The sequence below is a fragment of the Saccostrea echinata genome, unplaced genomic scaffold, assembly GCF_033153115.1.
Source record: "Saccostrea echinata isolate AGI-Se365-2 ecotype Australia unplaced genomic scaffold, CSIRO_AGI_Sech_v1 ptg000105l, whole genome shotgun sequence".
NCBI lineage: Eukaryota > Metazoa > Mollusca > Bivalvia > Ostreida > Ostreidae > Saccostrea > Saccostrea echinata.
This window is the reverse complement of record NW_026889854.1, coordinates 64,771-83,042: the sequence shown is the minus strand read 5'-3', so window position 1 is coordinate 83,042 and position 18,272 is coordinate 64,771. Positions and strand designations below refer to the sequence as shown.

General features: G+C 33.9%; 1 protein-coding gene across 1 annotated transcript in view; it reads right to left on the bottom strand.

Annotated features, from left to right (window-relative positions):
* Positions 1-9,070, bottom strand: part of LOC133177214 (uncharacterized) — a 46,147-nt gene extending 37,077 nt beyond the window's left edge. The window contains exon 1 of the mRNA XM_061312294.1: positions 8,921-9,070. Coding sequence (XP_061168278.1) covers positions 8,921-9,070 — 150 coding nt within the window. The remainder of the gene's footprint in view (positions 1-8,920) is intronic.
* Between the last annotated feature and the right edge of the window lie 9,202 nt (positions 9,071-18,272).

Genomic DNA, 18,272 nt, shown 5'->3' with positions numbered 1-18,272 from the left:
TGATTTATTAATTGAATAAAAGTGATATTCTCTCACAGTGTGAAAGGATACCAAAGTGATATTTCCTCACAGTGTGAAAGGATATCAAAGTAAGTTAAAATAATTTCTGGCCAGTCATAAGATAGAGATTGTAACTAAACCGTCTTGATAGAGACTAAAACTGCCAATTTCTTCCCAAATATGTTGCTAAAATCCATGTTACCAATGTTTTCAATTTAACTATTGCTAAGCTATGACGTCACGGCCTATGGCACTGTGTTTAAAAAAGACAGAGGCAAAGGAAAAATCAAAGAAAATGTAAAAAACAGAAAATTCAATGTTTTGTAGTTGGATATGGAATTTATTTCAATCGTGAGGAAGGATTTCTTTTATATTTTCACTCGTGCTTCGCACTCCTGAAAATAAAAAAAAATTCCCGTCCCACTCGTGAAATAAATTCCATATCCAACTACAAAACATTGAATATCCTCTATTTATTGTTTTGGTAATTATCTGAGGTGTTTTTGTTACACCCCCTCTCCAATACATGTACACAGACAAGGTAAAAGACAAGTAAGTGGAGATACATTATCACACTAACAAACAGGCATTTCTCCTATAATGATCAAGGTAAATTTCCCTTAAAAAAGAGATGGAATTTTTATTGCAATTAATTCCTATTCTGCTCTGTCAAATTAACCAATAGACAAGAGGATTGGTAACTGATAAGTTCAAATTTCTAAGATTGGTCATAACAATTTGCCCAAAACAGATTTCATTTTCCAAGAGATTCAGAAATTATTCCTCAATTTTATTTTCAATGGTTAATTTACATGAAAGAATGTACAGAAGACTTTCTGTGTTGGAGAGAATCAATTCAATGTTTCCTTTGGCATGAACGCATTTATATCAGTAACGACATGGTGTTTTAATTAACCTCTACATAGCCTGTAATTGTTTTCTTATATGCAAATTTAGCAATATTTGAATTGCCAAAATAACATCTATTTTAGTCTGTTCTTTTAATAGGAGAGAGAGAGAGAGACAGAGAGAGATTCAACGTTTTCCAAGTTTATATTAGTCATATACTCTTTTTCATTGACCTCTTAATAAACAAATGACAAAAAAGAGGAATTCAGGAAGCACAAGATAACTAAGCCCATTGTCAGTTAATATCCTAATCCCTTTCTGATAAAGCTGCCAGACCTCCTGAGATAGATAAAATTTATGTTGTTTTGAGTATAAAACAATACAAGTGATCGACGTATCAATTAAAGTAATTTTGTGAAATATTTGGTTGTGTTACGTCGATAGTGTTGGAAATCTTTCCAGTCCACAGTGTAACAATGTAAATGTGATGGGACTTTTTAACCATACACAGAGACGTAAGCGTAGTCATGGGCATCGGTCTTACAATTAACCTTTAATACACGATGTCTCTTTTGATTCATTACTACCTTACGTAAATCAACAGTTAGGTCTACATCATATTCGCACCAAACTTTACTCTGTCCCTTTGAAACTTTTAAATAGTCTTCTTGAAAAGGTCAAGGAAAGTCCATTTTGTGATTCCTCGACACCAGAATATAGGCTCGGATCTGTAATTATGGATATTGCCAATCATAGGCTTTTTAAACCCCCGCGTTTTACTGAAGAAAATGCAGCTAAAACAATCCGTTTTTTCCTTTTAAACTTCAATATGCCAACAAAGGAATTGACGCGGTTAATATAAGTAATATTCTTAATCACAAAAGGGTCCAGTCTTGTATTCCATCATATTTCATGTTAAAGACTCCACCTTGTATTTCCTACAAATATACATCGACTATTGCTTCCAAACTTTTTAATTACAAGAAAACTTTACAGGACCTGGATATCGAAAATCTGAAGCATAATCCTCCATCGTGTTCATGTTCTTCTTCGCCCTATAACTATAGTCCTGCTGGACACGTTATTACTGGTGACGTAATTATAGTTAATAATGAGGACCTTAGATCACTAATTTTAAAAGGTCCTAAATTTAGGGAACCCAGATCCTTCAACTGGCGTCGGAATTTCATAAATATTATGGATTCTGTAGAGGACTACGCCAGGCGATGGACCAGACATGAAAAAGAAGACCTTGACACTTTGTCAGAATGGATTAAATGTATCAGATGTATGTTAAAATCGCGCATTAAAAGATTGAGAGGCAATATGAAAACCATCTATCCTTCTGTATTCAATAATCCAGAAGTGAAAAAAGAATTAGATAGATTACATGATCAGTACGTACTGGTCCCTGCTGACATAGCAGGTAACAATATTGTCTTTGTTTGTAAGGCTCATTATATTAAATGTATTTTAGAGGAACTTGGATTTAATTCTACAAGTGGTAATCCACTTATACTCATAGTTCCCTTTCTAAGGAAGAAATTCTTCAAAATCATATGTCAGTTTTGAATATTTTTAATATTCCAAACAACCAAAATGAAATTGAATTACCATATTTATATTGTATTTCGAAACTTCATAAAAATCCTTACAAACAAAGATACATAGCGGGTTCCAGTAAATGTTCAACCAAGCCTCTATCTTTACTCCTCACTAAGATATTAACAGTGATGAAGGAGAAACTTCAAGAGTACTGTGCAACAATATATTCGAGAAGTGGTGTAAATCAGATGTGGATACTTAAAAATTCCAAGGAACTTTTGGAAAATTTGAAATCACAAGATTTTACCAAAATCAACAGCTTAAAAACTTACGACTTTTCAACTTTGTACACAACCATTCCCCACGATAAATTAAAGTCCAGTCTTTTTGATATCATTGACAGTTGCTTTTTCAATAAAAATGGAACTCGTAAATATACTTACCTTGTCATTGGTCATTTGCAAAATTATTTTGTTAAAAAACATTCTGATTGTTCACACAAGTACTCTGAAGTTGACATTAAAAAGATGCTTGAGTTTCTGATTGACAATATCTATGTGGTTTTTGGAGACCAGGTCTTCCAACAATCTATTGGAATTCCCATGGGTACCAATTGCGCTCCGTTATTAGCAGACCTTTTTTTGTATTCATATGAAGCAGAATTTGTCCAAAATCTTGTACGTGAAAAGAAGAAAACACTTGCTGTGGCCTTCAACTCGACACTTAGATATATCGACGACGTATTGTCAATTAACAATGGCTATTTCCATTCTTATGTCGATACGATATATCCTTGTGAACTTGAGATAAAAGATACCACAGAGTCTGACACATCTGTTTCATATTTGGATATTTTACTTGAAAAAGACGTTAATGGTAATCTAACAACCAAGCTTTATGATAAACGTGATGACTTTAACTTTTCAATCGTCAACTTCCCTTACTTATGCAGCAATATACCTTCATCACCTGCATACGGGGTATATATCTCTCAGTTGATTCGATACGCAAGAGCATGCTCTACGTATGTACAATTTCTAAAACGAGGTAAATTCTTGACAAATAAGTTGATGAAACAAGAATATCAGCTGTTTCGTTTAAAGTCATCATTTCGTAAGTTCTATGGTCGATACAATGACCTTGTCAGCAAATACAATTTATCATTGAGTCAAATGCTGACTGACGTTTTTCATACTAATTGTTAGGCCATTATTGTCGACGGATTTTTCCGTTATTTACCGATCATGACAAGGAGCACACGGCGGGTGTGACCGGCCGGCAGGGGATGCTCACTCCTCCATGGCACCTGATCCCACCTCTGATGTTTGGAGGTCCGTTTGCTCTGCTCCTATTTTGTATTGATTAATGGACTTTTGAGCTTGAATATACTGTTCGTTATCTCCATATATTTCATCAGCAAACTACTTTATAGCTTTCGGACAATGTGCATTCTTTTTATATCATTGGCATAATGTGCTCTTTCATGTCACGTTGTCTATCAGCATAGTATAAGCACAATATATCAGCATCATGTCCCATTCAAATATATTATACATTTTTTTAAAAATTCTAAATAGGATGACAACCGTCATATCCCATATGATGAAAAGGAAAACATACATTATTATTTATTTTTAAATCATAATTCAACTGATCAATATATCGAATAGGAATAACAAGATTATCGAATAGAAATTGTATATTTTTGAATATGAATCAAATGTGTTTCATCAGGAATAACATGTTTATCGAATATGAATCATTTACTTATCAAATAAGAATGACAGAATTATCGAATAGGAATCACATGTTTTCGAATAGGAATAAAAAATTATCGAAAAGGAATTACATGTTTTCGAATAGGAATAATAACTTATCGAATAGGAATGATTAATTATCAAATAGAAATTACATTTTTCGCATAAGAATAACAACTTATCGAAGAGGAATCACATTTTATCGAACTGGAATAATATGTTTTAGAATAAAAATAACAAAATTGAATAGGAATAACAAAAAGTATAATAATGCAACGTTTCACATGCCATATGTTCTGAGAATAAGTAAAAAATATATATATTGTTCAATATAAGAATAGTTACGAGAATACAATGTAGATGGGATTTCATACTGGCACTTCACCCTCAGACAGAAAAGGGACAATAGACCAGTTCTGTGTACTATGATATAATAGTACATTATAAGTCTTTGAAGGTAAATGCTTGTACTCACTTTAAAATTTTTAATTCAATCTGTCAAGGTTCTCTTCAAAACACTTTGCTGCACTCTTCCATGGCGCCTGATCCCACCTTGGCTGTTTTAGAGTTCATATTTGCTCTGCTCCTGATTTGTATTGTTTGAATGGACTTATGAGCTTGATTGAATATTATTCGTTATCTCTATATTCCATTCATATGTCGACTCGATATATCCCCAGTGAACTCGAAATAGAAGATACTACGCAGTCTGCCACATTTGTTTCATTTTTTAATGTTTTGCAGACTATAGACGATAAGGGCTACCAATAATAAATAGTATGACAAACGGGATGACTACGAATTTTCCATCGTCAATTTTCCTATATATGAAGTAATATTTCGTTATCACATGTATATGGTGTTTACGTCTCCCAACTTATTCGATACTCAAGAGCATGCTCTCTGAGTAAGATCAATTTTTAAACCGAGGCAGACTACTGACAGATAAGTTAAAGTCAGCATTTCGTAAATTCTATGATCGTTATAATGACTTCGTTAGCAAAAATAACCTATCATTGGGTCGTATTTTGGCTGCCATGTTAGGCCTTTGTTTTATACTTAATTTGACTACGAAAAATCCGAAATCCTCCTCCGTAGGCACCTTTTCCCATATTTTTTGCCCTGTTCACAGTTTTGTATTGTTTGTAGATTTTTTGATCAATGTTTGTTATTTTCACCTTTTTCGTTACACAACTTGTAGTAAAGTAACGACTGAATGAACGGGAAAATCAATCCTTTTTTATTTGGCCCAATGACAGTAAAAGTTATTAAACGAGGAAGCTAATATCTGAGATTCTCAGTGAGCAGAGACAAGAAGTTTGCAATCGGGAATTGATTTTTTCGAATTTCTTTACACCAGCTTAGGGAAAAGGAACGCGTATCTTGTAATCCCTCAAGCATTTCGATACAATTGCAATAAAAATAAAAAAAATGTATCCTTGAAATCTAAATTTCATTCGAAAATCATTTTTTTTTTTGTTTTAGAAAACATTTTTGTATCTTTACTTTAATTTAGACGTAAATCTATTAACATGTTCATTAGCTTTTTGCTATGTCGTATACAGCACGCTTTACATAGACTGCGAGGTGTCTCCTAACGGCGGATTATATCATTGGCGTTCTCGGATAAATTTAAATGGGAAAATAAAATTGATCTGCCCTAGCTGTTTTTAAATCAAAAATTTATACGCACATGGGAAAAAATGACATACTGATGATAATGCGTCAATAACTCTCGACAATGTTAAGGGAAAATGAACCGCAGTCAAAACTTTAGGCAAGGTCTCTTCAGATTAGACTACAAGTAAAACTATGTCAAATCAGACACTTCAGTGAGTAAAAGCAGTAAATGATTGGCGAAAGGAGGACAGATAACACGTCATTTCTTGTAAAACTCGCCGATAAAGAGTCGTGCAAATTTCCGCTCCCTTCAGCTAATGGAGAATCGTGTGATTTCGTTAATCGAACAAAATTTGTACACAGAAAGTAGAATGCATGGGCATTGTTCATTGTGTAAAGGCAATTTATAAATCATAATCATTTAATCAAGTTTTCATTTACCATTGCCAAAATAATTTACATGAAAGTTGGGCAATGTTAAAGAAATGTATGGTAAATATGACGTTATTTTATGGTCTTGCTAAATGATTTGAATTAAATAAGAAAATATAGGTAATTTCATGCATTGAAAGTTTTTTTTTATTGAGTGATATTAGAAATGAATTTTGAACAAAATGTTTTGCGTAAATCACATTCATTTAAATATACTTGTCTACAACGCATAAATTAATTTCTGACCAAAAATAGGGAAGAAGTGTAAAAACTTTTAAGAAGGGCGAATATTATGTAATTGTTTGTTTGTATGTTGTTTAACGTCCCTCTCGAGAATTTTTCACTCATATGGAGACGCCACCACTTGCCGGTGGAGAGCTGCAAATGTGTCTTATGCCCGGCACTCAGGGCCAATGAGCAGTGAGGGATCTTTTTCGTGCCAGCACCTACTGCGACACGGGACCTCGGTTTATACGGTCTCATCCGAAAAACCGGTCTCCACGTCCCACAGTGGTATTCGAACCCGCAACGTAAGGATCAAGTCCTTACCTCGCGACTCTAAAGCAGACGCTCTAACCACTGCGCCACGCGGCCAACTGAACATTGTGTGAAATGAGAACATTAATGTGAAATATGGAGATAAGGAACAGTATTCAAGTTCAAAAGACCATTGAAACAATAAAAATCGTGAGAAGAGCAAAAACGGGCCTCTAAAATCATCAAAGGTGGGATCAGGTGCCATGGAGGAGTAAGCATCCCCTGTCAACCGGTCACAACCACAGTGTGCTCATTGTCATGATCGGGCAAAGGGAAAAATCCGTAGACAATCCAGTGTTTAAAGAATGGCCTAACAATTAGTATGAAAAACGTCAGTCAGCATTCGACTTAATGATAGATTGTATTTGCTAACAAGGTCATTGTATCGACCATAGTACTTGAGAAATGACGACTTTAAACGAGACTGTTAATATCTCTGTTTCATCAACTTGTTTGTCAATATGTCCTGCGAATAAATGCCATGCTATTGTTTTTCCAAACTAAAATCACAAAAAAATATGTACAGTAGTTTATTAAACACATCGTCAAGAACGTTATATAAAAAATGTGTTACCACTGGATTAATTCTATGTCCCCAGATCACTTACCAATTTCTAATTATTACGATGTTCTCTTCTGAGATTGTTATGGAGGCTTAACCAAAAGTACATGATGGTAAAGCATATTTTATAATTGCAAATTGATTAAGTTGTACAAGTGTACTTTTGTAAGTAAAGTTGATTTCATATTGATTAAAAGAACTAATCAGTCCATACATTAGTACTGTAATACAGTGGAAAAACCAAATTTTGTTTGGTTTAATTAAAAAAAATTCAGTCTGGTTCTGACAAACCGTATCAAAGAGTCTTTGTTGTGGGGACATCAGAGTCAGAAGAAAGCTTTAAAAATAAAAGAAAAAAAAACACTGATGCAAAGATAACGTCAGTAGTGTTTCGCTGCTAATATCAATGGAAAAGCATTTTAATTTTACCCAATTCCACATTATTTTTTTCTACATATTATTTTCAGGTAGTTAGGATGTCTTTTTACCATATATTCATCAAACAGAAAAAAAATAAATAAATGGACGTTTACACACTTGGTAGAAAAAAAAAGAACTACATCATGAAACAGGACTGGAAAGCTTTCATTTTTTATGATCATTTTTTGCAGACAAATAAAAAACGGGAAAATGTTACGGTGCATATTTCAGAGATATAGAATAGCGACTTTTATGGTCACAAATTAAACTAATTATTACAGTACATGTATATTCTTTTTATAACATAAGGTATTGCTAATATTTTAAAGCATTGTTATAGTAATGAAATATATGGAGATGACGAACAGTATTCAAGCTCAAAAGTCCATTAAACATTACAAAATAGGTGCAGAGCAAACACGGACCTCCAAAACATCAGAGGTGGGATCAGGTGTCATGGAGGAGTGAGCATCCAATGCCCACCGGTCACACCCGCCGTGTGCTCCTTGTCATGATCGGTAAATAACGGAAAAATCCGTCGACAATTCAGTGTGTAAATAATGGCCTAACAATTAGTATGAAAAACGTCAGTCAGCATTTGACTCAATGATAAATTGTATTTGCTGACAAGGTCATTGTATCGACTTTACGAACTTACGAAATGATGACTTTAAACAAGACTGCTGATATTCTTGTTTCATCAACTTGTTTGTCAATAATTTACCTCGTTTTAGAAATTGTAGCATGCTCTTGCGTATCGAATCAACTGAGAGATATAAACCCCGTATGTAGGTGATGAAGGTATATTGCTGCATAAGTAAGGGAAGTTGACAATTGAAAAGTTAAAGTCATCACGTTTATCATAAAGCTTGGTTGTTAGATTACCATTAACGTCCAAATATGAAACAGATGTGTCAGACTCTGTAGCTAAGGACAATTCTAGTTAAAAATTAAATGAAAACAGTCAATACTAATCAATTTAACAAGCATTCAAATATCAAAGTGTCATAGATGTCAACATGTGGCTTAGTTAACCCGTGGAAAGTGGTTCCAGAGACGGGTAAGTTCAAATCCACAACCTTAATACAGGAATTCGCAGTGATGTAAGCGACGTTTCACTCACATGTGTTCTCTGAGTGAAAAGTCAGAAGGAATGGATTTTCTGATGCTCAAGAAAGTGTAGAACGATACGTTCAACCTGTGGCTGAGCATGGACATGTTCCAGGACGATTTGCTGAACCTGATTTCTGTATGACGGGATTATTTCATGATAGAACAGAAGGTTTTCACTGACAATCACAAAAGGTGTTTTGTCATTACCTGGAATTTCTACCCTCCTCCTTTCCATCGCGTTACCTCCGCCAAATGATAACTGTCAGAATAACTCTTCCCAGCTCAACAAGATCATGCATCGTCAGGCATCGCTGTCGAAATGAAACCTTGATTCGTCTCGTCATGAAATTGAATGTTTCTGCAGTATTACATTCCACCGGAAGTGTTGCCTATACTACTCTCGTTTCGATTGATTGATTGATTGATTGTATGTTGTTTTACGTCCCGTTCGAGAATTTTTCATTCATATAGAGACGTCACCATATACCGGTGAAGGGCTTCAAATTTTGACCTTTACTCGGCACTCAGGGCCATTGAGCAGTGAGGGATCTTTATCGTGCAAACGCCTGCCATGACACGGGGCCTCCTTTTTTAAGGTCTCGTCCGAAGGCCTCTCGTTTCGAACTGCTACAGTATAGGTCGTACTACTGGACTCTGGAGAAAATTGTGCCCTCGGGGTCGGTTGCAAACGGTTCTATAACTGATAGTAACTTAGAGGCAATCAGATTTCACATTTGCGAGCGTTTCTTTAAGTGTCCCAGACAATGTAATTATTATGTCTCTATGACATTACAGGAGGATGTCTACTCCGTAAACTCTCTCGTACGTTACCGAATTCCTGATACAATCCCATTAAGTCTGTACGGTTTTATGATGCACATTGAAACGTCTTGCAATTTTGCTCCGAAATAATTCAGTTTTCAGTATTCTATTTGCACAAAGAAGCAGTCTAATTAAAATTAGACCCTACGTTTTAGGGACTAATTTTAATTAGACTGCACGAAGAAGCTTATTTTCATGTATTTGACGATTTGCTTACGGAAATTGGATTCCATTTATTTTTTATTACCCCCCTCCCTCGCTTGAAAAGCGAGGGTATAGAGCGGTGGGGGTGTCTGTCCGTTGTCCGTCCTGCCATTATACTTGAAATCACCAATCTCTTTTCTGCGACTCCTTCTATGCCACTGAATGAAATTTAATGAAACTTTCACAGAATCTTTATTATATGGTGCTATTGTGACCTCCTATTTGATCAGAGACATATTTGGGGTTTCCCACTTTACGATTCTTTTTTATGCTATTGGGGTGTCTTTCTCTTATCCTCAACTCCTCCTATACCACTGAACAAAATATAATGAACCTTTGACAGAATCTTTATTACATAGTGCCATTGTGCACCTCTTATTAATTTTACATTTCAATTGGACACATACAGTATTTGGGGTTTCCAATAGCAAAACATGGATTTTGCCATTCCATATTTGTCATTGGGGGGGGGGGGGGTTATCAATCTCTTATCTGAAATTCCTCCTATACCACTGAATAAAGTTTGACAAGACTTTCAGAGAATCTTCATTACATAATTTCCAATTGTAAAACATGGATTTTATACTCGATAAAGAGGATAGCCATTTAATTAACACAAATCCTCCTAAAACCATGAATAAAATTCAATGAAACTTTCACATAATCTCATTTACACTCGACTCATTTACACACATTTACTCATTTACACACAAATGTGGAAGCGGGGGAAGGTGGGTCATTTTGATTTTGTGAGCTCAGAATTCACAATACCTCTAGTTTTATTTAAGGAAGCCACAGAAGTATTCTACAATGGAATTACAAAATATGACAGGAAACACGAAGGGTGTTTTAGAAAATGGTTATTCTGAAAGCATGCAAAACCACTTGTAAGATTTGAAATACAATGTGGTATCGAAGAAGTAAATACAAAAGGCAATGTATCAATACAATATATGCCCGGAAGTGATTTGTATTCACAATATATATAAAATTAAAAATATACTTCGATTTACAAATTCAAATCATTTATATGTAAAAATAAATAATAAATAAACAAATAAAAATCATGCATGTGGTTACATCCTGGCTTGTTTTGAAACAAGACTACTATTGAAGAGAAAAATTATCCCATCGTGTGGTTAAAATAGATAAATTAAAGTTTTAAAATTATTCACGCCATGTACATATTATAAAAACAAATTATAATTTTTTTAAAATCTTACCTCGGGATCCTCTCCAAATAAGAAAATGTTTAAATTCCACAAATTAAAAGAAAGTGCGAACAAAATATCCAGATTCACGTCTCGTGCATCTCAGTTCCAAGATACTTTGTATAAACAAGTTAGTCGTGGATTGTATCATCGAGTAGGATACGCTCTCCTCCTACACGCCAACAGTTATCGGAAAATAATGGGCATCAGCGGGTAGCAACCACTGTCAATTCTAGATTCGGTCTTTCTCTTTGTGACATCCAGGTATTATGTCCCGTCATTAAGTGTTTTGACGATACTTAATTAATGTAAATCAAACCCGCTTTCAGATTGTTCAACTTAGATGAAAGTCTAGATTAAAAGAAACGGTTGGCACCTCAAGGCTGGAAAAGGTATGCTCGTATTAAGAGCTATTTAGTCTCGAAGTTCTAGTCTGTAGAGGACAATTGACCATCAGGAAGCTTATGCCTACCCACTTACGGCCATGTAGAAAGAAAAATTGCCCCTGAACTAGGCTTCCTGCGACTCTTTGGAGAACACTTAAATACGCTTTGTGGTAACTGAAATCTTTGCAAAATCATATTTTTTTTTACAACTGACAAGAGTTTAAAAAACGGATTTCTCAGATTTCGTAAAAGAAAATTGACAATGAATGTCGCTCGTAGATTCAATATATCAAAGACCTGACGGTCCTAGCGAGATTTTACCATTGAAAAAAAAAGACACAATCGCTGCTTGAAGAAAGAATGAAGAGAGTGCTGCTCGATCATCAATACGTCAATATACATTGTGTGTTCTTGGTGTAAAAATTTCAAATTCTCTGACTTCCCATGAAGGATCGATAATGTATAATGATAACTGATAATAACGGTGTGATGTATGTTTCTTTTGCTCTTTTGAAACACTCCTAGAAAGATTTGTTAGTTATTCTAGTAAGCTCTTCCGGTCGGTTGAAGGCTGTAAATGCCTGCAGTTGGGCTGTTTTTGAAAGAAAGAGCAGAAATAATTACGATAAATGTTCTGTTTCGGGGCATATGGGCTGGACCTATCTGTTTATTTTAAAATATTGGAGTTTATGATTCGACATCCTGCTGTTTCATTAACAAACAGAGATTATTTCTATTATCCATCATTATGATTGACTATCGTAGTCACCGTAATCAGACAAAAAATCTATACTTTTTTTCCTGGGACAATCAATATATTAGCTATTTGATAATGGTAATTTTTTTTTTCAAGAGACATTTACAAAGTGCACAAACTTTTCAACTGAAATAAAACGTAGTTTCTGTTTTTGGAAAAAGAAACCTTTACAGTTTATTTATTTGTCAACAGTTAATTTCCCAAGTGGAGAAAAAAACCCACAAGATCAAAATGCTGATAATGTTCCTAAATGCAAAGTGTTCCCAGGAAGTGTGATAAATTTTGAGATGTAGACGTTCTGAAAGTTTTTTTAAAGAAAAAAAACAGTTAAAACAAGCAGATTCTCAAAGTATTGCATGAACAGTGCTAGTCCCTTAAGGGTATGTGTAGTCTAGTTCCCCTTAAAAATTAAGTCTGTAAGTTCAAAGGTCGTAATTCCGTCAAAAAGCAAAACAAAATGAAAACTGGATTACTTTTCAAGATAGCACTCTCATACCAAATATTTGCTCAATTGCTCAATATCTGCAAGCCTGTAGAAAAAGGCCTGCATGAAAACCCAAGTGTGACAGACTGAATGACAGATAGAAAGATATACAGACAGACAGAAAGAAAAACCTATTGTTCCCTCCGGTTTCATCGGTGGGGGACTAAAAAACCTATATCTTCATGACAACGCACACATGTTGTCAGACTTCTCTGAGGAAAAACCTCATGGCAAACATAATAAATTAAACAAGAGGCCCAAGGACCTTAACGTTCACCTGAGTATAATACAGCAAACACACTAATATCTTTACAGGGATCAAAAGGAGGGAAAACGAATCTTTTTGTTTTCTTACATTCCTGTTACCAGTCCAGGTCATGACAAACATACATGTATCTGGACAGGGATAGTAAATTTTAAAAGAAATCTTTTAGTTCTCTTGCATTCCAGATACCAGTCATATCTTCACAGGGATAATGATTTAAAAAAAAACGAATCCTCTAGTTAATAGTCCAGAGAGGGACCTCTTTTTACTGTTTTAAAACGCTCGATTTCATTAGTTCAACCCTTTGCATTTTCTGATATTGCAGCTCTTTCATCTTACTTCGTCAATATCAGTAACAATTAATGCAAAATTCAAGACGCAGTTTTGATCTTTGTTTCCTCCCTCAAAATGTAAAATTTGCTGATCCACTGTTTCTTCCTGACACAACCGTAAATGTTGAACACACTTATAACGTCAATTAAAGAAACACACGAACTCACCAATTTGTAGTTCTCTTAACACTGATAAAAACTTTAACTAACATTATACTTAATTGGAGAGATTGCCGAGTATTCGCAGAACAATTTCTTCTAATGTTTTTATGATCCTCTGGTGTTAACTATATTCGTCAACAGCAAACAACGTTCCTTCTTTAATGTGTTTTCTTTATCAATAACTATTGTTCTAAGTGGATTTTAACCCTATGTATTTTTTTGTACACATGTATCAAGATTCTTGAAGAGTAATGCCCTGCAAACTTACATCTGCCTCATAGAATAGCTTTAGTTTATACATGTCGCACTATATTAAGATTATGCTTGAATTTTCTCCATAAGTACAAAAAGAAGGAAATAAAGGTGATAAAGATGTCAATTGTTTGTACTTTGGGAAGAATACAAAAAAGGATCGATTTATGTTAACAGAAAGTACAAGTACATTAAACTCTAACCGATAAAAAAAAAACTGGTTTATTTAAAATACTCATGCAAATTAACTGCTCCACTTATACTCATTAACCAAACTGCACTAAACAGAACAACAGCATCCCTTGTTTGTTTTCTTTATCAACAAACATTTTAAGGGCATAAGCAATACTTTTCCTCTACCGGCATATGTAGTCTAAATCTCCTTAAAAATGAAGGCACAAAGTCCAAAGAACGTTATTCTGTCAATAGAAGAGAGACTAAATGAAAACTTGTTCTGTAACTCATCAAGGTGGTGCCCTTTCTGACATATTTTATCAAATAAAATCTGCTGCGGGACTATTTTAAAATAGTCATGTTGCAGATTTATTTGACATAAGACTCACATAGTGAAAAATCAGATTAATATCAGCAAATGTGTAGAGAATGAGTCCGGAAAATTAAGTGGAACAGAGTGACTGACAGACAGATGGACGGATGTAAGGGAAACCTATAGCCCACTCCGGTTTCACCAATTGGGGCCTACTAGCTATTCTAAGTGTGTTTTTATTGCATATGCCAGGACTCGTGGTGAGCGATGCCCCGAAAACTTACAAAACCATGGAAATAGAATTCTCCCTCTTATAAAATAGTTTAGTTGATAGCTCTAAATAAACGATTTCTTTCTTAAAGAAAAAAAGATGATATAATGTAAAAGATGTGTCAATTGTTTGTACTTTGTGAGGAATCCAAAGTAACATGATAAGCCTAGACCGTACTTTAGGAATTTTAATCTCGCTAAGGATCGATTTATGTTAACTGAAAGTACAACTACATTAAACTGCAACCGAAAAAAAAAAATTAATATATCTGTTGTATCATGAACATTTACCATTCCATATATGACCTTTTTGCACTTAGCAGAAGAACACATACTACTTTTGTTATACTTTAAGCTTTAATGTACCCTTAGAGACTGGCAATGAGTTCGGTTAAGTGATGAAGCTATGCAAATCTTTTCACCGTACATTAGAACAATACAATGTTTTGAATATCTAATTTAATTATTTTACATGAATTCTTTTTATACAAATTATAAAAAGGAAGAAAGCAGTAATTCACTTTCATTTCAGACATCGCTCCTATTTTGTAAATGTACTTAGTTTATGCTTGAAAATGCAAGAAACACATAAATATACGCCTTCATTGACAAAATCTTCTATAAATAATAATGTCTTTCAAAGACATGTAAATATGTCTTGTAGTGCTGGAAAAGATAATTGATTATTTCATAGAATTCTTTCTTAATCTAAAATTATACTGTAAAAGGCAACAAAGTTACACAATGAAAATTACAAAAAACAGTAGTATTTTAAATTGAAAATTAAAAAGAAAGTTTAGTCCAATAAAAATAATAAAAGAACATAGTCCTCTTCGTAAAAAAGTGAAGGCATATAAGTTACATGTAAATTGAAGGTCAAGGATCATAATCTGAACGAAAAAGGATCATTTTTGATGCGTAATAGATAAACTCGAAGAAATCCATGTATGGCTATTCATAAACACAATCAATTAACTTAAATATCCAAGCTATGCCGATTATTTGAAGGTTTTCTACAGTTGTCAGATTCCAATCCAATTTTGATATTAACTGCATCAGCCTCACGAGAGGTTCTGAATGGAAACTATTTTATATTCGATTACAATTGCTTCAAATAATATTCCTTCCAAAAATAACGTGTCATTAAATTCTTCTGTGGCATGGTTAAATTGTTTTCAGTTCTCAAAATAAAAGACCCCAAAATCACATGTATATCTTAAAATGATGACCACAGAAATCTATTTCAAAATAATGACCACAGAAATATTTCTGAATAAAAATAAATATATGTTATTATAAAGTTTATGACAAGGAAAACATCGACGAAGAGTAAGAAATACATGTACTACAATAGTAACAGTAAGCCACATAGCAAACGCAGTGACAGAAATTCTGTGTGTGTGTGTGTGCAAATTAGAAGTGTGTCTCAGAGGGAATGAGCCTTGATGGACAATCGGCCATGTTGTATTGGTCAATCGGCAATGTTGTATTGGACAATCGGCCATGTTGTAGAGTCATTGTCTTATTACTGTTATTTAGTTGAGAACTTCTTTTTTAAAAATTCTTACCTCACCCAATTTGTAAACATAGATAGTATCATTTATAATTTACACCAAGAAAATTATGTCCCCATGAAGGTATTTTCCAATTTCTGGAACGATCTATCTTCTCTGTAATCCAGACTACTGTCCTTTGTGACTTTTTTCCCGAATGAAATCTGCAATATGTAGCTTTATTCTATGTACTACATAAATTCCCTTTTTTCGAACCATGATCTTTTCTAATTGAAGAAAAATTTCTTAAGTAAAATCGGAGGGGGAATCGCTTGTCTTCTGGTGTAGGAGGCGCTTAAGCGTGTGTTTTGATAAAAATCAAAACAAATGCTATTTTAATTATTGAAAAGCGATATTTGAATTATTACTAACATCAACTGATTTTTAAATAAAGACTTTTAGTTTTTTTTTCAGAGTAAACGTTTGAGCTTGAAACCACGAATGTCCTATGACACTGGAAAACAGGATGACAAATTGAAGTTATGGTCTTACTGGAGCACTTGCTGGAGGACGACAAGACGCCAAGGATTAGGCCTATTTTCTGGCGACTCCCAGAAGTTAATTGGTTCAAAATATTTAACCTCTAAGTAAACTGTACTTATTTAGCCTTTATAATTAAAGGCAATTAAAAAGGAAGAAAATTCTATGTTTTTGAAGAAATGAAATCATGTATTGATCAGAAGTGGTAAAATAATATCAGTTAACTAATATTTTTGTGTATTGATTTGTCCCTAATGACGACACGGATAATAAAATCTGTGAAATTGTGGTTATTTACATAACAGTCGTACCTGCAAGGAATCTGTGATATTTCTTTAATCACAGTTGATACTTTTATTTTATAACTAAACAACTTGTATTTCGTCGGATGCCATTTATTTTTATTAATAATGGATTGTGCGGTGAACACAATCTCATTTACACTGCGAATTATTACTTTTCTCCATGGAAATTGCAGATCAGTTGCGCTGGTTTGATCTTTTTTGTATTAAATTGGTCTATTTTCATTTTGCGTCGTATTTACTGTTTATCTTGCAGAACCGAGGCACAGTTTTCCAAGATTGTTAAACGATGACGTCATGGCCGCCATTTGTCGGAAAGATAGCATCTCAAAGCTCAAATTATACGGCGTTAAGATTAAAAAATTACATTATAACCAAAGAAAAATATAATTAATTACCCAAATCAAATAACCTTGCATACACGGTATATAGATAATGTAAAGTAAATTTCGATGGTTGCTCAGTTTATTTAAATACCAAAATCATGCCGATTTTTTTTAACATATTCAATCAAAAATAGCTCTATCTACAGCCCCTTTTCAGCTGAACTCAAGCCATGTCAGTCATGGTTTTCATGAATGTGACTATTCTTGAAATGAAGTACATCTTTAGACTATGCAATGACACACATGTGTAAATGGCTTACTTAAATAATGATAATTAAATGTTAATTCAGCGCAAAGGTTCTTCCATGCACAATTTAATCGCTTGCACAATAAACTTAATGCAGTGTTATTCAGAAAAAAGTTAATATTTGTTAAAGTATGATATACTGTTATAATAGAAAATATGTCATTTAGGAAAAAGAGAGAGGCTACACAAAGCATTTATATAGCTGACGCATTGTATCCTGGGAAAGAACTTGCTTATTTTAAGGCTCTCCCAATGTTAACATTGTATGTTAAGTTAGATTTGTCTGAATAATGATATATTAGTGTAGGGAAAAAAATTCAAGCTATCAAATATAATGTCATTTGCTAAAAGAAACGAGTATAACTGGTAAATTCACCAATTTCCCGATTATTTCCCGATCATAACAAGAAGCACATGGCGGGTGTGACCAGTCGGCAGGGGATGCTCACTCCTCCATGGCACCTGATCCCACCTCTGATGTTTTTAGAGGTCCATGTTTGCTCTGCTCCCGATTTGTATTGTTTTAATGGACTTTGAGCTTGTATACTGTTCGTTATCTCCATATTTCACCAAAACATGTATGGAAGTAAATTGCATTGATACGAGTAGCTAACAAAAATAATTTTTATTTAAATAATGTAATGATTTGAAAATACATGTATTCAACACTAAGAGAAATTTCATTTTACGGTTAACTCTCTCTCTCTCTCTACATTATATCGTTATTTAAAGAATTAATACCCTAGTTTAAATAAGACTTTAAACATGAACCTTTAGAGAAATCAATACGTAAAAAGTAGTAAGTATCTTTTTTAATACAAATTGTCAGTTCTGTAG